General features: G+C 43.3%; 1 protein-coding gene across 1 annotated transcript in view; it reads right to left on the bottom strand.

The window, feature by feature from the left end:
* LOC138807833 (U5 small nuclear ribonucleoprotein 200 kDa helicase-like) overlaps nucleotides 1–22,212 on the bottom strand; it is a gene marked incomplete at its 3' end in the record, with an annotated part of 33,967 nt that extends 11,755 nt beyond the window's left edge. The window contains exons 1-22 of the mRNA XM_069993631.1: nucleotides 22,093–22,212; nucleotides 21,436–21,599; nucleotides 19,309–19,480; nucleotides 17,739–17,931; nucleotides 16,318–16,373; nucleotides 14,752–14,850; nucleotides 13,820–13,972; nucleotides 13,612–13,711; nucleotides 12,707–12,843; nucleotides 12,197–12,280; nucleotides 11,928–12,101; nucleotides 11,479–11,616; nucleotides 11,111–11,266; nucleotides 9,418–9,588; nucleotides 7,107–7,300; nucleotides 6,237–6,360; nucleotides 4,328–4,477; nucleotides 3,786–3,896; nucleotides 2,302–2,433; nucleotides 1,977–2,165; nucleotides 1,489–1,686; nucleotides 111–263 (exon numbers count right to left, since the gene is read on the bottom strand). Coding sequence (XP_069849732.1) covers nucleotides 111–263; nucleotides 1,489–1,686; nucleotides 1,977–2,165; nucleotides 2,302–2,433; nucleotides 3,786–3,896; nucleotides 4,328–4,477; nucleotides 6,237–6,360; nucleotides 7,107–7,300; nucleotides 9,418–9,588; nucleotides 11,111–11,266; nucleotides 11,479–11,616; nucleotides 11,928–12,101; nucleotides 12,197–12,280; nucleotides 12,707–12,843; nucleotides 13,612–13,711; nucleotides 13,820–13,972; nucleotides 14,752–14,850; nucleotides 16,318–16,373; nucleotides 17,739–17,931; nucleotides 19,309–19,480; nucleotides 21,436–21,599; nucleotides 22,093–22,137 — 3,093 coding nt within the window. The remainder of the gene's footprint in view (nucleotides 1–110; nucleotides 264–1,488; nucleotides 1,687–1,976; nucleotides 2,166–2,301; nucleotides 2,434–3,785; nucleotides 3,897–4,327; nucleotides 4,478–6,236; nucleotides 6,361–7,106; nucleotides 7,301–9,417; nucleotides 9,589–11,110; nucleotides 11,267–11,478; nucleotides 11,617–11,927; nucleotides 12,102–12,196; nucleotides 12,281–12,706; nucleotides 12,844–13,611; nucleotides 13,712–13,819; nucleotides 13,973–14,751; nucleotides 14,851–16,317; nucleotides 16,374–17,738; nucleotides 17,932–19,308; nucleotides 19,481–21,435; nucleotides 21,600–22,092) is intronic.
* Nucleotides 22,213–22,746: the final 534 nt, after the last annotated feature.

Below are 22,746 nucleotides of genomic sequence, written 5' to 3'. Positions count from 1 at the left end.
CAAGAAATGGTCAAAAAAAAACAACATTAGTCCAAGGAAAATAGAAAAGAGGCCATCTAGCACCTTGGTAGCATGTCCCAACTCCCCTTCCTGGCATGCTATAGGCTCACCTCTCTCACAGTAATGTTCTTGAACTCTGAGGACAACGAGAAAACACGGAAAAGCTCAATCTCACTCAGAGTGGGCTTTAGCAGCTGGTTGTAGGTCTGTACTGTATCATTGGTAATGTAGTAGTGGCTAGCTATGCGGCCCAGTTCAGTCACCTAGAGAGAATGAAGGCTCAAGGCATGCTATTTATTATTAAGCCCCACCCCAACCTCTAACTTGAATACCCAATAGGACAAATGGACAAAATTCTGGTACAAAATTCTAGTACAAAAGACTCTGGCACATGAGGAAGTTGTCAAATAAGCTGACATATAGAAAATTGATGCTCACACAAAAACCAGCTAAATGAGCGACTGCAACTCCAATTATGGGAGGAAAAAAAAAAAAGGCCAGGCGCCAGTAGCTCACAACTGTAATTCTAGCTACTTAGGAGCTGAAATCTGAGGACTGATTCAAAGCCAACCAGAAAAGGTGAGCACTGGTGGCACATGCCTATAATCCTAGCTATTGAAAGATCCTAGCTGAGATCTGAGGACTGTGGTTCGAAGCCAGCCTGGGCAGGAAAGTCCATGAGAATCTTACCTCTAAACCTACTCGGAAAAAGCTGAAAGTGCTGTTTGATTCCTAAGCACCATAAAAGCAGAAAAGGCGGGAAGTGGCACTGTGGCTCAAGTGGTAGAGTGCTAGCCTTGAGCTGAAGAGCTGAGGGACAGTCCCCAGGCCCAGAGATCAGGTCCCATGACCAGCCAAAAAAAATAAAATAAAAGTCTGAGCAAGCCGGGCGCTGGTGGCTCACGCCTGTAATCCTAGCTACTCAGGAGGCTGAAATCTGAGAATCGCGGTTCAAAGCCAGCCCGGGCAGGAGAGACCGTGAGACTCCTATCTCAAATAAACCACCAGAAAACCAGAAGTGGCGCTGTAGCTCAAGTGGTAGAGCGCTCGCCTTGAGCTGAAGAGCTGAAGGACAGCGCCCAGGCCCAGAGTTCAAGCCCCACGACCGACAAAAAAAAAAAAAAAAGTCTGAGCAAGAGCTTGAGTTCCTCAGTGCAAACCCTCCCATCAGGAAGTGATGCTGTGGTTCAGGTGGAGAGCACTAGCCTTGAGCATAAAGAAGCTCAGGGACAGCACCTAGACCCTAAATTCAAGCCCCAGTACTAGCAAAAGCACAACCCAGAAACAGAAACAAAAACAGTATCAGTACTCAAAAATAAATAATCAAATAAAGAAAGAAGTACCATTTCAGTTCACCAGTACAGTCTAATCTCTGTTCTATCTAAGAGGCAATTATACACAGGAAATTCAAATCAAGGGAGAAAACAATTTCACCTGAGCCTACAACTTTTGCTGAAACCTACACCTCAGAACCCTCATGCCACTTACCTGGAAATTGCCTGTCTTCTTGTCATACTTGACCAGATTGTTCTTGTCAAGCATCAATGCAGCAGTGTGAACCAAATCTAGTCGGCGCTGATCCAGCAGGGGATCTCCTTTCAGGTCATCATGAGAGATGCCATAAAGGGTTGGTGACCGGAGCATTCGGATATACAGGTAGGCATAACCAAGCCAGTTCACCGCATCCTACAACAGAGCCACGGTTCCCGCATGGAAAATTGCTGATGTTCAATGAACATTATACTGTCTTCTGAATGCTTATAGTATTACATCAATGAAAGGAAACGGTTCTTTCAAAGGTCTTGGAAATAGGAGAAAGTGCCTACCACAGATCCCAGAAACTTAAACTGAAGATTAGATGGGTGCAGGATGCGGAACCCTGTACAACACAATAAGGATCATCCTCTCCTTTTAACTCAGTCTCTTGAGGTACCAAAGAAAAGGCTTAAAGGCTTGAGAGCATAGCTCTTCCCTACCTTTGCATTCTGGACATTCCCCAGCACGATTTCTGCATTAAGCATGTCAGGCAGCTTTGATACCATCTGGCTCTCAATAGGAAGCTGCTGATTGAGGAGTGACAAGTAGTACTGTAACTCCCCGTGAGAGGTGATGAGTATGCCTTCGCCCTTGGTGTCATACTGGGGCCGTCCAGCACGTCCCAGCATCTAAGGTACAAAGGAAGAATGTTGTAGCTGGACAGCTTTGAATTTTGACTCAGGGATTCTGCGTTGTAGAACTTAGTCTTTGATCTTCCATCTTTCCAATATACGTGTATTGAGAACAAACTTAAAGGCTCTGTACCTGAAGAATATCCAGGGCGCCCAACTCTGTCCAACGCCCCTTCTCTGGACTATACACCTGGGTACCTTTGATGATGACTGTATGAGCAGGGAGGTTCACACCCCAAGCCAGAGTTGCTGTGGAAACTAAAACCTGTAGACACAAGGCAAGACAATAGGGACAATAGACACTATTGGAGTTTTAAGAGTACCTGACATCTCTGCCTTCAGAGCCTCTAAAGGAACTGTGTGGGAGTATTATGGTTTGAATATGAAACATTCCCAACAGACTCAGGTTCTCAATGCTTAACTTCTAGCTGTTGATTCTATTTTGTGAGACTCTGGAAACTATAAGTCAAAATAAATTCTTCCTCCCTCAAGTTGTTTCTGTAAGGACTTTGATCATGGTGACAAGGAAAATAACTAATACATGGAGTAACATCTATGTGGTAGTATTTGTCAATGTAAAACTGCAATAATGATGAAAGGGTTCCTTGGGTTCCTCATCTTTTCAAGAATTAACATTTCAAGGGGCTGGGAAGGTGGCTCAGTGGTAGATCGCTTGCCTTGCAAGCCAGAGGCCCTGGGTTCAATTCCTCAGCACCACATAAGCAAAAAGAAAAAAGCCGGAAGTGGCGCTGTGGCTCAAGAGAGGTAGAGTGCTAGTCTTGAGCTGAAGAGCTGAGGGACAGCGCCCAGGCCCAGAGTTCAGGCCCCACAACTGGACCCAAAAAAAAAAAAAAAAGAATTAACATTTCAAGGTTCCAGAGAAATCCAAGAGTCAGAAGTACAGCCCTATATTAATTAAAGATAAAGAAAATTCAAAAACAGACCACCTTAATGAAGGAAGGAACAAAGATCTCATCTTGTAAGAAACTGAAATTATGTGGAGGGCTGGGAAGGTGGCTCAGTGGTAGAGCGCTTGCCTTGCATGCATGAGGCCCTGGGTTCGATTCCTCAGCACCACATAAGCAAAAAGAAAAAAAAAAAGCCAGAAGTGGCGCTGTGGCTCAAGTGGTAGAGCACTAGCCTTGAGCTGAGGGACAGCACCCAGGCCCAGAGTTCAGGCCCCACGACCGGACCCCAAAAAAAAAAAAAAGATAGTATGTTAAAGAGTGGGAATTACACTGTACACACAACCTTCCAATATGGACAAGGTACACTAGAAACCAAAAAGTACCAGGAGCCCACAAATGTTAGCTATTGACATTTCAGGTCTTGTAAAGGCCATATCATCTGCTCCATCAAAAGCTTTTCCTAAGCTATAGTTGTAATCCTAGCTACTCAGAAGGCTAAGATCTGGGGATCACAGTTCAAAGTCAGCCCAGGCAGGAAAGTCCAAGAGACTCTTAACTCCAATTAACCACCAGAAAATCAGAAGTGGCACTGTAGCTCTAAGTGATAGAGTGCTATCCTTGGGCAAAAGAGCTCAGGGACGGCTCCCAGACCCTGAGTTGAAGCCCTACAACCACCACCAACAACAAAAAGCACTTTTCTTAGCCTCACCTGGATATGCTTATCAGCAAAAAGGTCCTCCACAAGTGTTCGGTCAACCCTGGTCATGCCTGCATGATGAATAGCAAAGCCATAAGGTAGAAGATCCTTCAGTTCCAGGTTCTACAAACAGAGAAAAACCAAGGGAATAAGAGAAGTTTTCCTGTAAGACTCCACATCAGATGGGCACTTGTGGCTCACACCTGTAATCCTAGCTACTCAGGAGGTTGAGATCTGAGGATTGTGGTTCAAAGCCAGCCTGGGCAGGAACACCCATGAGATTCTTTATCTCCAATAAACCACCAGAAAACTGGAAGTGGAGCTGTGGCTCAAGTGGTAGAGCACTAGCCTTGAGCTGAAGAGCTGAGGGACAGCACCCAGGCTCAGAGTTCAAGCCCTACTACCGACCAAAAAAAAAAAAAAAGACTCCATACATCATCCCCCTGAACCTATGTCAAACCAGAGCACTGAACAATAGTGGAGCTGTTTGTGACCCCTGGTAACATAGAGCCAGTTACCAGGTAGGAATGAGAATCAGGGTGGGCCCTCCTCACCTTGCACTGTTCTGCTTCTGTCCGAAGGACCTCTGTGGAGGCAGAGCCCTCTCGAAGAAACAGACCCAAAGTGTCTTTCTCCAGGCACATGTCCCGGATGGCCCTGGCTGTCTTCCCAGTCTCCTTACGAGAGTGGACAAACACCAGCACCTACAGAGAAACCAGTTTTCTACAGTCAAGAGATTCAGCTCCAGCAGCCATTCTGATAACACCAGGATAGCAGCAGCAAGAAGCAGAAGGCCACACCATTTCAAGGCGCTATGGTTAAGGAAAAGGGGCAATTTGAGAATGCATGCTGGCTCAGAAGTCTACAGAGGACTGGCAAAACCTAAGGGGAAGGAACCCACTGCGGATAGTGACACGGTCCTGCAACTGAGAAGCCAAACTAAAGCTAGCAGCTCACTTTGAGGTGGCATAAATGCAGATTCTGGGTTCTCAAGTCTATGACCAGACTCCTAACAAAAGTCTAAGATACATGAAGACCTATCTTTAAGAGAATAGCTAAAATATTACGTTATTTATAAAAACAAACTGGAAACTAAATCTGAGCTAGTCTCATATCACAGAAATGTGACATTCCTAGGATCTGGTATCAAATAGACTTATTTCTTCACATAAATTTACATGCCTTTTTTTTTTATACCCCACCCCCAAATTTACATGCCTTTTATCAGACAAAAAGAAATATATAACCTGTAACTTTCCTTTGTCTTAATATTGAACTATTAAATTAAAAATCATAATAAGCCAGGTGTTGGTAATCCTAGCAACTCAGGAAGCTGAGATCAGAGGATTGCAATATAAAGTCAATACAGGTAGGAAAATCTATGAGACTTATCTCCAATTAACCAATAAAAAGTTGTACATGGAGCTATGGCTCAAGTGGTAGAACAATAGCCTTGGCCAAAAAAATTCAGAGACAGCATCCAGGCCCTGAGTTCAAGCCCTAGGACCAGTACCAAAAAACCACCAAAAAAATACAAAGAAATGTTCATACCATCTTTCTAGTAAAATGTGATTTCCACTATTTTCTACTTTTTATGCTTACTTTTGCTAACTTATAAACAGACTGATTTTCTGGGCCTGGCCTGACAATTGTTCTTTTGAGAGCTTTCTCATTACAAAAACAATATCACAGCTGGGCGCCGGTAGCTCACGCCTGTAATCCTAGCTACTCAGGAGGCTAAGATGTGAAGATTACAGTTCAAAGCCAGCCCTGGCTGGAAAGTCCGTGAAACTCTTATCTCCAATAAACCACTAGAAAACCGGAAGTGGCGCTGTAGCTCAAGTGGTAGAGCGCTAGCCTTGAGCTGAAGAGCTGAGGGACAGCGCCCAGGCCCAGAGTTCAAGCCCCACAATTGACAAAAAAAAAACCCAAGATCACTAACGGTTAGGACTACCCAATCAATCTGTTTCATCTAAGCTGTTATAGTTATCAGGGAACTGGTCCATTTCTAAGTTGGCCAATTTATTTTAATGTTCCCTCTTTAAATAGTTATACACAAAGGGTTTTAAGTTTAACATTTCCATTTATGTGTACAGTGCTAGAACAGTCACTCCTTCCATCATTCTATCCATTTGTTTCCTATCCATCTATACCTTCCCTATCCATTAGTTTCCTAGTTCCATTTTCACATATGTATAGTAACTATTTAGTTGGCCAATTTGAATGTAAAGTTGTACACAGTATTACTTTATTGTTCTATTTATCTGTTTTCAGTGGGGATCAAATGCAGGGCCCATAAGTGGTAAGCACATGTTCTACCACTGAGCTACATCCCTCTAACCTATATTCCCAGACCCCTGGTATATTCAATACTAACAACCCATTTTCAGTTCTGCTAATGATATTTGTGCTATATCTTCTCTTACTTTTGTCAATCTGAAAATAATAAGTTTGAGAACGGACCTGATTTTTTCCAGCATGTTCCATGATTTTCTCATAGACTATTTCATTCATGATCTGGAAACGCTTGATAGCTTTTTTCTCGGTGATACCCACATAAGTCTGTTCCAGAGGCACTGGGCGGAAGCTAGAAATTCGAGTTAGATCAATGAGGCTTTTAGCAGGGAATATTGCAGGAAAACAGAACTTTTCCCTGGAAGCAATAGTCCTCTTTTTGATTCACACACAGAAACTCAAGGGTATGGCCACTTGGTTAGGCATAATGGTTCACACCTATAGCCAACAACTACTCAAGAGGTAAAAATCAGACAGTTTAAGGTCAATGGGGGCAACCAATTAGCAAGACCCTATCTCAACAAAGAAGTTGGGCATGGTGGTATAATCCCAGCTATGCAAGAGGCATAAGTAGGAATATCAAGGTCAAAGGCCAGTCCTGGGTAAAAAGCACAATACCTTGTCTGAAAAATAAAGCAAAAGGGCATGAATATAGTGGTACACTTATCTAGGAAACACAGGCTATAAATTCAAACCCCAATACCGCCAAAAAAAAAAAAAAAAAAAAAAAAGAACTCAAAAACAAGATCACTAGCCAGGTGCGGGGGCTCACACCTCTAATCCTAGCTACTAAGGAGGCTGAGATACAGGGATCACAGTTCAAAGCCAGCTGTAGCAGGAAAGTCCATAAGACTCTTATCTCCAATTAACCACCAGAAAACTGAGAGTGCCTGTGCTGTGTCTCAAGCAGTAGAGTGTGCACTAGCCTTGAGCTGAAGAGCTTAGGGACAGCGCCCAAGCCCAGAGTTCAGCCCCTGACTGACAAAAAAACAAAAAAAAAACGTAAGATCACCTTGGCTACACTTCTAGTCCTTATACCTGTTGTCAAAGTAGAAGAGCCCCTTGGCAGGGTCAACACGTAGAAAGGTGGCCACATCTTCATAGTTAGGAAGGGTGGCACTGAGACCAATGAGTCTGACATCCTCTTGGGTCATTTCAATGTTTCGAATGGCCCTGGCCACCAAAGCTTCTAAGACAGGACCTCTATCATCATGTAGAAGATGTATCTCATCCTAAGGAATAGAAGAGCAGAAAATTACCAGAGATATGGCACTGTTTGCTGAGATTTGTCTCATTTTATTGGTATTTAAGTTATGATGCCTAATAAAAAATAAGAAAGGGAAATCTCAGATCAAAGAACTCAAAAGATAATATTTACCATAAAATATCCCCAGGGAACAACATACAAACTGAGGCTACTTCATACTACTTTATATAGCAAGAAAATCTGAATACATTTATAACTTTAATGTAAATGTTTTAGAAAAAAAGTCTCTGATCAGACTGCATTTGTATTAAATAAAGCTATACTCCCGGGCAAGTCTCTTTACTAAGAACAAAGGTTATCATGCAGCACTTATGATGAGTTCGCATGACCTACAGCAGTACTTCTCAAAGTCAGCATGCACAGAAAGATGAGATCTTGTTAATCTGCAGACTGCATTTAAAGATATGGACTGGGGGGCTGGGAAGGTGGCTCAGTGGTAAAGCACTTGCCTTGCATGCCTGAGGCCCTGGGTTCGATTCCTCAGCACCACATAAGCAAAAAGAAAAAAGCCGGAAGTGGCGCTGTGGCTCAAGTGGAGAGCACTAGCCTTGAGCTGAAGAGCTGAGGGACAGCGCCCAGGCCCAGAGTTCGCCCCACAACCGGACCCAAACAAAAAATAAAAAATAAAAGATATGGACTAGGGCCAGGCGCTGGTGGCTCACGCCTGCAATTGTTAACTACTCAAGAGGCTGAGGTCTGAGGATCGCATTTCAAACCCAGCCCAGGCAGAAAAGTCTTTGAGACTCTTATCTCCAATAAGCCACCAGAAAACTGAAAGTGGTGCTATAGCTCAAGTGGTAGAGCACTAGCCCTGAACTGAAGAGCTCAGAGACAGCTCCCAGGCCCCAGACCCAGGCCTAGAATTCAAGCCCCATGACCAATAAAAACAAAGATAAGGACTGGACCCATGAATTCAACAGTCCTTACAAGCTCTTTTTTCATTTTCTTTTTTTTTTTTTTTGGTCAGTTGTGTGGCTTGAACTCTGGGCCTGGGAGCTATCCCTCAGCTCTTCAGCTCAAGGCTAGCGGCTCTACCCACTTGAGCCACAGCCCCACTTCCAGTTTTCTGGGTGGTTTTCTTTTTTTTTTTTTTTTTTTTTGGTCGGTCACGGGGCCTGAACTCTGGGCCTGGGCACTGTCCCTCAGCTCTTGAGCTGTAGATAGCGCTCTACCACTTGAGCCTCAGCCCCACTTCCTGCTTTTACTGCTTATGTGGTGCTAAGGAATCGAACCGAGGGCCTCATGCATGCAAGGCAAGCACTCTACCACTGAGCCATCTTCCCAGTCCCTTCTGAGTGGTTTTATTGGAGATAAGAGTCTCATGGACTTTTCTGCCCAGGCTGGCTTTAAATAGTGATCCTCAGATCTCAACCTCGTGAGTAGCTAGGATTACAGGCATGAGCCACTGGCACCCAGCTCTTAGTAGCTCTTAATATAGTACAGCTACTGTTATTTCAGTAGCAAGGATCTACAGGAGAATTAGCAAACTCTTCTCAAAGGGTTAGATATATTTTAGGCTGTGGTGCATATAGTCCCTGTTATACATGCTCAACTTTGCCACTGCAGTACAAAAGCAGCTATAATATATAAATAGATATGGATGCATTATAATAGAACAAAACCCAGTGGTCATAAACTGCCAATTCCTGCTCTAGAATGCTGCAGCATGTAGTCTCCCCTTCTAGTCTTCCTAAAAGATGGATAATTGGATTCAAAGACTTTCCCTGCTGGATGCTTCTGTGTATATGGAACACAATGTCCTGACTCCCGGCTTGCTGTCTCTAAAAATGAGCAATTTATTTGTAAAGCTTTTCAATGTTCCAGAAAGATATGTTTTGTTTTGTTTTTTTGTCTATTTACATTAATTCAAAGTATTTCAGACAGAAAAAGATGTGAAGAATAATATATGCAAGAACTGGAAGTTTTTCTATTATGATGAGATTCTTATCTAAAGACAACAGCAAACCTGTTACTAGAGGCTAGTGCCTACAGAAAAGCCTGAAGGAATACTGTTCAAAAACCTAAGCAAACCTTCCCCATTAAACAGGTCTCTCCCTCCTGTCATCAACTCTCCCTACTCACCAGCACAATGAGTCGCACCAGCTGAGTGTAGGTACGCTCACCGCCCTTGCGGGTGATGATGTCCCACTTCTCAGGGGTGCAGACAATGATCTGTGTGGCACTGATCTCCTCCTTGCACAGCTGGTGGTCCCCAGTCAGTTCAGCAACAGTGATGCCATATGTGGCAAGGCGCTAAGGGAGAAAAGGTACAACAGGTAAGAATGCTTTAAAGGTGCCAGGTGTGGTGGCTCACGCCTGTAATCCTAGCTACCCAGGAGGCTGAGATCTAAGGATACTGGTTCAAAGCCAGACCCAGCAGGGCAGGGAAGGCTGTGAGACACTTATCTCCAATAAACCACTCAGAAAACCAGAAGTAGCGCTGTGGCTCAAGTGATAGAGTGCTAGCCTTGAGCTGAAAAGCTGAGGGACAGCGCCTAGAGTTCAAAACTCAAGACCAACAACAACAAAAAAGAATGCTTGAAAACAGCTGGGGATATCACTCAGTGGTAGAGTAATTGTATAGTATGTGCAAGGCCCATGAATGGAAGTGGGGAGGAGAAGGGAGGTAGAAAAAAAATGCTTGAAGGGGTCTGAACAGCACCCTTTCATTCTAAACAGTCTCAGAGTTGGGAACTAGGATTAGGTTAAGTATCAGGTAATTCATACCAAATGAATATATAGTCCTAAAACAAATTATGTTTCACTTAGAGGATGTCTGAGAGAGCTCAGCATAATAAAAGAAAGGAAATGGAAACATTATTTAATAGGAATAACACCACAAGGTCTACTATCATAAACACTCCAAAATAGCTAGGCATGCTAATGCATGCCTATAATCTCAACAGGAGGCTGATCTTAAGTTTGAAGCCATCCTGGATTATGTAATAAGTTTGAAGCTAGCAGGGGCTACTTATCAAGACTTCTGTCTCAAAACAAAATGAAAAATCAAAGAGCCAGTCGTTCACACCTGTAATCTTAACTACTCTGGAGGCTAAGATCTGAGAATCCAGATTGAAAGGAAGCCTGAGAAAGAACATCCATGAGACTCCCATCTCTAATTAACTACCTCAAAAGGCTGCAGTGGAGGTGTGGCTCAAATGATAGAGCACTAGCCTTGAACAAAAAGAGCTCAGGGACAGCACCTAGACCCCCAAGTTCAAGCCTCAGTACCAGCACCAAACAAACAATAAAACATCTTCAAGACAATGATACAGAAAATCACTATGGAGAGGATAAAAGAAACTTAGTAAAAACCTTTATAAAAGATAGATCAGGCCAGGTGCTGGTTGCTCACACCTGTAATCCTAGTTACTCAGGAGGCTGAGATTTGAGAATCACGGTTCAAAGCCAGCCCGAGGAGGAAAGTCCATGAGACTCTTATCTCCAATAAACCACTAGAAAACCGGAAGTGGCGCTGTGATTCAAGAGGTAGAGCGCTTGCCTTGAGCTGAAGAGCGCAAGGAGAGCACCCAAGCCCAGAGTTCAAGCCCCATGACCGACAAAAAAAAAAAGGAAAAAAAGATAGATCAGGATATCCTTGTTATGGAAATGTACCCAAGTAAAATTATACCTTTGAAATAAGAAGAAAAAAAAAAAAAAAGCAAAAGAGGTATTTGGACAAGCCCTCACACAAGAAGCAGTAAAGCATAGGTTCTGTTCCCAATACCTAATATCTTTTCTCCAGTATCTACTGAAGCAAAGCTGTAACTCTTACCTTTCCAAAACTGCCCACCATCTCCTGCACCAAGGACCGCATAGGAGCAATGTATATAATCTTGAAGTCATCCACATTGATAGTGCCATCCATGTTTATATGTTTTCCTATTTCCCGGAGCATACACATCAGGGCCACATTGGTCTTCCCGGCACCCTAAGAAAAGGTCAAGGATGAGATAGACTGTTCACCTGGCTATGATCACCACCCTAACTTCTATGGACTTATGTCCCAAACAGAGAAGTAAGCATTTTATCCCGTTATTTATGTTTTCCAACCAATAATAAAGAATTGGAGACAAAGGGTAGGAATCACCACCAAAACTCTAAACACTGTACTAGAAAAAAAGCAGGCAGGGCAGAACTTACAGTAGGAGCACATAACAGCAGATTCTCATCTGTCTCCAGAGCAGCACGGTAGAGTTTACTCTGGATCCGATTCAGTGTTTTGAAACCCTCAAATCCAGCCTGGGCATACTTTGGAAGCTTCTCCACTGGAAGCAGTTGCTTAAAGAAAGAAATCTCATACACATCATGTTGTACCATGTACAAGTAGACTGTCCATTTTGGGGAAGGTCAACAGGATTTCCTATGCTGTCACTGTCCCAGCCTCCTAACTCTAAAAGGCCTGTCCAGAGATCAATGTTGTTCCTTTGGCTCAAAATCAGAAGGAGAAACTCTGAAGGAGCTTCTGCTTATTAAAACTATTTATGTGACAAGCTATATTTTTGGATAATGGCTAAAATCCCAACTGAAAAGAGGTAAACTGAGTAGAAAATAGAAAAAAAAACAGAAAAACAAAAAAACAATTCACTTACTTCTTCTGAACCAAAGGGCTTGGGCTTCAGAGCAGGAACATGCACCTCTTCGTACCCTTTCCGCTGGCGACGGAAGGATCCATCAGGAAGCTGACAGCGTTTGTTGGCCATGAAGTGGCTCCCTTGGGTAAAAACTAGGTCCTCTAAGTCCAAAACCTGCCGTGGAGCCAGTGCCTAGTAACATACAAAACAACAATACGCAGTAAATACACAACCTGTACAACTGAGTTTTCCATCCATTGTAGCATAGGAAATGTCCTGAAACTCACTTCTCCACCCTGGTCCAGGTCCATAGTTTCCAAATCTGTGTCCATTCGGGACTGACGAACTCGCTCTCTCCGGGACCTTTCTTCCTATAGTGGCAAAAGATACAAAGCACGATGAGTTGCCACCACTCTAGGTTTTTGTTCTTCCCAGTGCCTGCTTGCCTAACAGGGATTGACTAAAGATGGCACTTGACATTCAGATCCCAGGAAAAAAATGCCACTAAAGAACAATGCACAAAACAGGGCATCAGAAGTAGACATATAACAATTCAGTATCAATAGCTGTCCCTCAAGTGTAGAAGTATGAGTTGTACAGTGAGCAAACAGATACTTGTTAAGTCTTAGATTATATTAAGTACTATTAAAGTCTCCATGGTACTGATGAAGACAATCCATCAGCTATTCCAATGTGAATGAGTTCATTCTAATCTGTACCCACTCACAAACCCTAAGAATTCAGAGAAATTCTCCACTACCTAAGAAACAAATTAGAAAAGACAAATTAGCCCTTACTCGAATCAGATCCTCTTTCTCAGTTTCATGGAGCTGGTAGAGGAATTTGGATAGCTCTGGATCAGCTTCCATCTTGCCCATGATCCTCTCCTTTTCAGCTTCACTCTGAGCACTGGCCAGCAAAGTACAATATAAAACTGCCAACCACAATAGGAAGAAAGGGAAGATGGGAATGAGGGAATGAGGTAACTATCAGCATTCACTCTTGGATGTAGAAAAAATAGTAATAAAAATTTTCACCGGATGCAGATGGCATACACCTATAATCCTAGCTACGAAGGAGGCTGAGATCTGAAGATCACAGTTTGAAACCAGCCCAAGCAGGCAAGTGTGTGAGACTCTTATCTCCCATTAAATACCAAAAGGGGCCAGAAGTAGAGCCCAAGCTCATATGGTAGAGCTCTAGCCCTGAGCATAAAAAGCTTAAGAAGCCGGGCACCAGTGGCTCACACCTGTAATCCTAGCTACTCAGGAGGCTGAGATCTAAGGATCACGGTTCAAAGCCAGCCCAGGCAGGAAACTCCATGAGACTCTTATCCCCAGTAAGCCACTAGAAAACTGGAAGTGGTGCTGTGACTCAAGCGTTAGAGTGCTCACCTTGAGCTGAAGAGCGCATGGACAGCGCCCAAGCCCAGAGTTCAAGCCCCATGACCAACAACCAAAAAAAAAAGCTAAAGAACACTGCCTAGACCCTGAGTTCAAGCCCCAGGATTGGCACAAAACAATATGGTTTCAGCAGAAAACATGAATGCAATAAATCCTGCCACATTTGCATGTGCATGTCCTGTCTCCCAACACACACACACACACACACACACACACACACACACACACACACACACACACACACACACACACACACACACACTTCACTTCTCTGCAGGAAGAGCTCACTGTATACTCACTCATCATCCTGTGCTGACGTAACACTTTAATAAAATCAAAAGTGTTAAAACCAAGGAGTAGAACCAGTTGATTTTCACATTCCCGGTCATCACTTGCAGTCTGAAGAAAGAAGGTAATGCCACAATTAAGGGTACAGACATCTACTGCTCCATATGTTATTCCCCATCTGCTAAGATGCACCACACAGAAATATTATTTTAGTCCCACCTTTAAAATCTCCAACACTTCATCTGCCTTCTTCTGTGACACAATGGCATCATCATAGAAACGGCTGAGCTGCCGCTGTAGCCAAAATGCATCAATATCCCGAGGGTGCAAATCCTTCTTCTTGGAACTCATTAGCTCCCCTGAAGCTACAAGCTAGAAAGATAAGCAGGTACTTGGCTTATTGGTGCCACTTTGCTCCACTACTTTCTCATCACCTCACAAGTCACTCATTAAATTATATCCCACATTCTTTTGAGGGCTTTCCAGAGGGAAACAGCTTTACTACAATGAATTTAAGAGCACACCAAACTAAGATTTAATCAACCCATGCCCATAAGGAAATAGGATGACTAAAGTCTGAAGAAAATCAGGATACTAAATGTCTACCATGGGTCATTTCATCAAAATATGGCTTAGGGTTGACAATGATTAAGATGATTTGTTAAGCCAGATGCTGGTGGCTCATGCCTATAATCCTAGCTATTCAGAAGGCTGAGATCTGAGAATTGCAGTTTAAGCCAGCTCAAGAAGGAAAGTCTGTGAGACTCTTCTCTCCAATTAATCACCAGAAAACTGGAAATGGCACTGTGGCTCAAGTGGTAGAGCGCTAGGATTGAGACAAAAGCTCAGGGACAGCACCCAGGCCCTGATTTCCAAGCCCAGGACTGCATCACCCCCTTTAAAAAAAAAATGTTGTAGAACTACTTAAAGACAATAAACTGTGGTTAGAGACATGGCTCAGGTGATAGGACACTTGCTGATGAGCTTAAACACCAGTTATTGAGTCCTGGTTTCAGGACTCAAAAAAACAAATACTAAACTAACAAACATACATTGCTGAATAGGTAATTGAGGGTGTAGGTATGAGGAAGAAAATAAGTAAGTATAAAAATAGCCTGGACTTAGAGCAAAGGGAAAGATATTATACTTACGTTAGCTGAGAGGGTACAGCGTACAACAGCTTCATCCCCTTCCATGTCATCATCAGATGCCTCTTCTCTAACCTCCCCATAAACATCTTCATCACCTTCCTGTGGAAGTACCCCAGCCTCAGTTATAATGTAGAAATGACCTTGTATTGCCACATTCATTTAAATGAGCTTCATGGCTATGGAGCCATGAGCAATGGCTTTTGGGAGTAACAAACTGCTGACTGGAAATCAAGATCTGCCATATTATTCCATAGTAATTAAATGGAAGGCCCACTTGGCATGGACTCATTAAATGTACCTGCTCTCTTTTCTGCTATGCACTTTAGTTTCCACAATGGAACCACTTGGATGACACTCTCTCTGAAACATACACAGGATTTTTTTTTTTTTTTGGGTCCGGTCGTGGGGCCTGAACTCTGGGCCTGGGCACTGTCCCTCAGCTCTTCAGCTCAAGGCTAGCACTCTACCACTTGAGCCACAGTACCACTTCTGGCTTTTTTTCTTTTTGCTTATGTGGTGCTGAGGAATCGAACCCAGGGCCTCAGGCATGCAAGGCAAGCACTCTACCAGAGCCACCTTCCCAGCCCCCATACACAGGATTTGAAAAAAAAAAAGTTGCTGACTAACAGAAGTATACAGAGAATGACTGAGAAAGCAGACTGTGAGCTAGTAATGTAGCTTTCTTTCCATTCATTCACTCACACAGCATGATTTATATATATATTTAGAACAGTTCATGGTAGTTACTAAGTGAATTACACTGAGCAAAGTACTATTGTTACTTATAGTCCAATTAACTATACTGCAGAAAGGTTACTTTTATAGTCATCTGTATCAATCCCATCATTTTATAGAAAGAGATATAGGCAAAATGAATTGCCCAAGATACAAGAACAATATTCAGAATTCTTGGCTCTCAGGTGTTCTGCTATCTTATGCCATGCCCTTTTTTCTATCCTGATATAAATCTTAGAGTGGTATTTTCTTTTCTAGTAGGCAAATTCACCCCAACTGAAAACCCTAAGTATACAGTTTTTTTTTTTAAACAGGTCTTATTATACAGCTCATATTAGCCTTGAAGAGTACACCTCCAGCTCAACTTTACCATTGTTTTTCAAGTGTCCTACTCATTCCTCTTCAGTTACATGGTACAAAGTCTGTTAAGACAGTAAACATTTATCTCTATGACTGATACAATTTTTGCTATTGGTCTATACTCCTGGGGTGTATGTGCTCCTTAAATTTCTTTAAATTTAATTTCATACTTTAAAAAGAATGAAATTATTGAAATATGGTTAAAATACTGTCAGCCATACTGGAAGGCATTCTTAGACATATGTACTGTGTTTTATCTTTCCTTTGATCTACGTATTACATTGGTTTATATTGACTTAAATATGCTTAGAAAACCTGAAGTCAATCATACAATGTTTTAGCAAAATAACACTAAATTTCTAAACTTGACACTCACAAAATATCATAAAATTTATGACTTAAAGCTAAAGGATTTCTATATCTTAACTTCAAAAATTGAAACATATAACATGTGTTTCATTTATTGCTCACCTCTTCATCAGACTCAAACTGCACATTTACTCCATATGTCTCATCAATGTTGTCATCTAGAAAATGAGAGATAAAAAGATGGAATGAAAGGCTAATGAAACATGTGTTTAGCCTCAATTCCTCCCCAAATGCATCACTTGCTTCTTCCTATTGCCCAATGAATTCTAAAGATATTCAGAAAAACTTAAGATGATAAAATAAGAAAGTTATCAGGGGCTGGGAAGTGGCTCAGTGGTAGAGCACTTGCCTTGCATGCCTGAGGCCCTGGGTTCAATTCCTCAGCACCACATAAGCAAAAAAGCCGGAAGTGGCGCTGTGGCTCAAGTGGTAGAGCGCTAGCCTTGAGCTGAAGAGCTGAGGGACAGCGCCCAGGCCCAGAGTTCAGGCCCCACGACCAGACCCAAAAAAAAAAAAAAGAAAGAAAGTTATCAAACACCAACACATGCTACAAACACCAAGGGTATCTCCAACCTGCCAACCTACATTCAGACCTGCAATGCTTGCTTAATCCACAGGGCCTACCTAAGTTCTTCTTCTACATGCTACACAATAAAAAGGCCCCAGAGTAAGAAACAGCTACTTGAATCAAGAAATTCTAGTGTTCATCACTCCTAATTCTTCAAAATTAGCCAGGCAAGAGTAGTTTACATTTATTATCCTAGCTATTCAGAAGCTTAGATCAGGAAGACTATGGGTTGAAGCCAGTCTGCTAGACTCCATCTCCAGAAATAACCAGCAAAGCCAGGCATCAGTGGCTCATGCCTATAATCCTAGCTACTCAGGAGGCTGAGATCTGAGGATCATGGTTTGAAGCCAGCGAAGGCAGAAAAGTCCCTATGAGATCCTTATCTCCAATTAACCACTCAAAAACCAGAAGAAGCTGGGAGCCCGTGGCTCACGCCTGTAATCATAACTACTTAGGAGGCTGAGATCTGAGAATCGCAGTTCAAAGCCAGCGCGGGCAAGAAAGTTTGTGAGACTCTTATCTCCAATAAACCACTAGAAAACCGGAAGTGGCGCTGTAGCTCAAGCGGTAGAGCTCTCACCTTGAGCTGAAGAGCTGAGGGATAGTGCTCAAGCCCAGAGTTCAAGCCCCACGACTGACAGACAAAAAAAAAAAAAAAAAAAAAAAACAGAAGTGGAGCTGTGACTCAAAGAGATAGAGTACTAGCTTTGAGCAAAACAGCTCAGGAACAGTGCCCAGGCCCTGAGTTCAAGCCGACAAAAAAAAAGCCAGCAAAATGCCAGGTTTGAGGCATGACTCAAACAGTACAGTGACAGTCAAACAAGCTAAGCAAGCACAAAGCTCTGAGTTTAAACCCCAGATAATCATACCTTTGAACAAATGATCATAAAAGATACACATTTAAAAAGACCAGCAATACCAGTTTATAAACTCAGGACACAAAGAGTTCAATTACCCATATTCTGGATTTCTTTGTCTCCCCCATAATCTGTGATCTTTTTGCCCAAGTTTACTAGCACATGGTATCTGGTATCATCTGTCTGACCCAGCAGCAGGTCAATCTCCTTTCTTCTTTCCTTGTCACGAAGTTTTTCATTCTTCAGGACAGCTAGAACTTCATCAGCTGCCCCACAAAGGATATCACGTGGCTAGTAGCCAAAAAAGAAAAGAAAAAGGGGTGGGGGGAGAGGATTTAAAAGGGTAACATTTAGAATGCCACTTTAAAACCTGTAGTATCCTAGGCTCTGATCATGTTCATTAATGTTAATTTATTGATTACTTTTTCAAAAGGATCTACTGCTTTGGTACATTTTTAAACAACTACTATGGGATTGGGAATATAGCTCAATGATAGATCAAGTATACAGCATGTGAGAAGCCCTGAGTTCAACCCCTAAAACCACACAAAAATATTGTTTTGTTTTTTTTTAATTTAAAGAGGGAGAAAAAAATTAAGTAGATGGTCCTCAGAATCAGAACACAGATATCACAATAATTTCTCTTATGTGCTTAGGTAATAGGGGGCACTTAGCAGTCTTCTACTATCCTGACACACTTTTGGTAATTCTCTGTCCCTATTTCTTCGAGCATCTACCTGCAAGAACCTCTCAAAGACTCATACAGGACTGGACATGTGGCTCAAGTGACAGATCTTCAGCCATGAGGAAAAAATGGCAAGTACAAGGACAGTTTAAGCCCCAGAGCCTGCAGAAAAACCACTCATAAGAGGCCAGGTGCTGGTTGCTCACGCCTGTAATCCTAGCTACTCAGGAGACTGAGATCTGAGGATTTCATTTCAAAGCCAGCCTAGGCAGGAAAGTCTGTGAGACTCATCTCCAATTAACCACCAGAAAACTGGAAGTGGTACTGTGGCTCAAGTGGTAAAGAGCTCGCCTTGAGCTGAAGAGCTGAGGGACAGCACCCAGGCCGAGTTCAAGCTCCACAACAGACAAAAAAAAAAAAAAAAAAACACTCGTAAGGCCTCCAATCTAGTCTAACACATTTAATAATTATGAGTATGTTCAAAATATAAACTACTTGAACTCACATCCTGACTTGACTGCCAACTACAAATACTTGATAAAGTTACTATTCTGTCTCGGGTCTCTTTTCTATAAGATAGAAAATGAGTATTAAAGGGCTGGGAAGGTGGCTCAGTGGTAGAGCGCTTGCCTTGCATGCCAGAGGCCCTGGGTTCGATTCCTCAGCGCCACATAAGCAAAAAAAAAAAAAAAAAAAAGCCAGAAGTGGCACTGTGGCTCAAGTGGTAGAGCGCTAGCCTTGAGCTGAAGAGCTGAGGGACAGCACCCAGGCCCAGAGTTCAGGCCCCAAGACCGGACCCAAAAAAAAAAAGGAAAATGAGTATTAATTCCCACTATTTAGAGTTAATCTCCTGGTGTTTGACATAAAGTACCCAGCAATTAGTAGCTAATTTGGGCTCATCCCAGGGACAAAATTCTTCCAAAGCCTCCCAGCTGTAACCATCTCACTTTCTAAGAGCCTGGCCTCACCCTCTGTTGCCTCACCTGATCTCCAAGAGCAGCCTGGATGAAGCTGAGCAGCACCTCATAGGTCTCCCGGGTCTCTTTAGTTTTAGGCTTATAGATGATGCCCACCATCTCATCAATGCCTTCTGACAGCAGAGTATAACCCTTCATCTTATTGATGTCATGTCTGTCCTCATCACGCTTTCTTCGCCTAATAGATACATGAAATACTGCTAAATGACAGAACTTTTCCTCAAGGCAAGACTAGATCAAGTCCACTCTCCTTTTTACTTATGTAATATTTGAAGAAAGTAACTTGGACCCTAGAAAATGATGTCCACTTGGCTTTAATCATTTACAGGAACACATATTTATGAGATGGTGACAGGAAGTCCCATCATTGTCTCGCTAGATGTATTAAATGCTTTAGGACATTCTTCCCATTAGCTTAAAAATGACATCAGTACAGTTTGTGTGAAAAGATATGCATTGTAGCTGGGTGCCAGCAGCTCATGCATGAAATCCTAGCTACTCAGGAGGCTGAGATCTGAGGATCGCAGTTCAAAGCCAGCCTAAGCAGGAAAGTCTGTGAGACTCTTATCTCCAGTAAATTACAAAAGAAGCCAGAAGTGGGTGCTGTGGCTCAAGTAGTAGAGAGCTCACCTTGAGCTCTCTGTATATATATTATATATATAAAATATATATTTGGTGTTATTTAATAGTATTTTGACTAATTTTCCATACAAATTATCTTTTTCTTTTCTTTTTTTTTCTTTTTTTTTTTTTTGTCGGTCATGGGGCTTGAACTCCAGGCCTGGGCGCTGTCCCTCAGCTCTTCAGCTCAAGGCGAGCGCTCTACCACTTGAGCTACAGCGCCACTTCCGGTTTTCTGGTGGTTTATTGGAGATAGGAGTCTCATGGTCTCTCCTGCCCGGGCTGGCTTTGAACCGCGATCCTCAGATCTCAGCCTCCTGAGTAGCTAGGATTACAGGCGTGAGCCACCAGCGCCCGGCTACAAATTATCTTTTTCTAGGTAGAGAAACTAAAGTTTGGATAGAATCTACTTCTATTGACCCCCAACAACTTAAAACTAGATAAGTATTCCACATAGGAAGACCAATGGCATATAAACTAATTTCAAATGCAATTACATAATCTAAACTGGGCCTTGGAATTTTGAGCCTTTAGCATATGAGAGAAAATACAGAGCTATTCAGGATCAAAAAGTAATGATTAGCCGGCACCAATGGCTCACATCTGTAATCCTAGCTACTCAAGAGGCTGAAATCTGAGCATCACCGTTCAGTCAGCCGGGGAAAGAAGATCAGTGAGAGTCTTATTTACAATTAGCCACCAATAAAGCTGGAAGTGGAGCTGTGGTTCCAGTGGTAGAGTGCTAGCCTTGAGCATAAAAACTCAGGAATAGGGTCTGGGAAGGTGGCTCAGTGGTAGAGCGCTTGCCTTGCATGCATGAGGCCCTGGGTTCGATTCCTCAGCACCACATAAGCAAAAAAGAAAAAAGCCAGAAGTGGCACTGTGGCTCAAGTGGTAGAGCGCTAGCCTTGAGCTGAAGAGCTGAGGGACAGTGCCCAGGCCCAGAGTTCAGGCCCCACGACTGGACCCCCCACCCAAAAAAAAAAAAACTCAGGAATAGCACCTAGGCCCTGAGTTCAAGCCCCAGGACACTGGTACACGCATGCACTCACGCACGCACAAGGTAATGATAATGATATATGCCAGTGAGCACCGATGGCTCATCTCACACCTGCAATGCATAAGATGATGTTAAGATCTGAGGATCAGGATTCAAAGCCAGCCCAGGCAGAAAAGTCCATGAGACTCAGGTCTCCAGTTAACCACCAAAAAAAAAAAAAATCATAAGTAGAGTCATAACTTAAGTGGTAAGAATGCCAGCCTTAAGCAAAAAGCTAAGGCACAGTGACCAGACCCTAGGTTGAAGTTCCAGTACCAGTGGCCGGCATGTGTGCACACACGTACACATGCACACACACACACACACACACACACTAATACGATTGGGAAATTAGTAATGGGAGGAAACAGGGATCTTGAAAATTAAGATCTGTCTACAGATCAAAAACAACACACATGTTGGAAAATAAAAAGTACCAGTAAGCTATTTAATAGTATCCCCTTGGTACCTACTTGGCTCTTCTTTCCTCCTGCATCTGTGGTTTGGTACGCTGAGCTTTATCTCCCATACGGGTGCCCTCCAACTTCCCAACCAGGGACAACACCTCTCCTGTTGGTTCATCCCGCCGGGTCCGGTCAATGAGAGAGCGGTCAGCTTGGAGTACAAGATTCGAGTTCTGAAGAAAATACCGTACATTATAAAAGCTTCCAAAGAAGGACGGTCAATTCCTATACCACAGGGACACCAGGTGATGGAAGAATGGTAGCCATCAAAGGTTAATATCATTAAAAGGTTATTTTCCTTAAGAAGAAATGACATTATATAGCAATGTCTATGAGAGTAGAGCTGTCTAACCAATTGAACAATCCTTGCTCCTAATTTGGGAATAAACCGCACTTTGGGGCAAGTGCTAAACTGGTGGGGGTAACAAGTGGAAGGGGCGGGTTCAGCCCTGGGAGAACTGGAAGGATCCCTCGTAGTCTAGCTCACATACCCCAAATAACAGGGGTTATTCTGTGGTGCAACCCAACCTTTACCCAGATCCGATTTTTCCGTGGCTTTCGTGGCTCGCCTAGAGGCCTTCAGACTGCAACTCCGTTCCACAGCCTCCCCCCACCCCTCCCTGCGCCCCAGCGCCCGGAGTCTTCCGTCCTCAAGACCACACGCACCGCCTTGTACTCGTACTGCAAGCTGCGGGCAGTCACATCCGCCATGGCTGCCCGGCACCTTCAGACTTCCACTCCTCCCGTCAGCACACCGTGAACAGCAGCGGCAAACGGCACGCGCCAAGCTAGATCGACGCAGGAGAGACGCACCGGATGGACTCCCTTCCGCTTCCGGGTCGCACTGAAAAGGGAGAGTTTCCGGTGAGCGGGAGCCGCCAGTGGGCGGGGCTTGTGAGTGCTGGGTTCCCAGATGCCGGGAAATGGAGTCGCGGACATCGGTAAAATGAGCGGCGTGGGGGATTCTCTTCTGTATTGGACAAGTGAGAGACACCGCTTGCCTGCCCGGAAACGCCAGCAGGATGGACCTGAGCGAGGGCCGGCTGTGCTCCCAGTTGTCTGTCACGTTCTATGGCTGGTCCTTCACCCACAGCATATGGTGGAAGGGCTCTGCCCTCCTGCAAGATCCAGCCCGCGAGGACATTGACAAGTTATTCAAAGCGCAGTACCTCCCTAAGCTGTCTCATACCCAGCCTATCTCTTCTCTCCACTAGGATGGCATTTTACAGCTGAATGCTTGCTTCTCTTTTGTATATTTGCTTTGGAAATGGTGAATAAATAAATTGGATATATTTAGAGCCAATCACAATGAAAGTTTAT

This window comes from Dipodomys merriami, unplaced genomic scaffold, assembly GCF_024711535.1.
Source record: "Dipodomys merriami isolate MVZ:Mamm:240054 unplaced genomic scaffold, mDipMer1.0.p SCAF_435, whole genome shotgun sequence".
Taxonomy (NCBI): domain Eukaryota; kingdom Metazoa; phylum Chordata; class Mammalia; order Rodentia; family Heteromyidae; genus Dipodomys; species Dipodomys merriami.
This window is presented reverse-complemented; position numbering and strand designations above follow the sequence as displayed.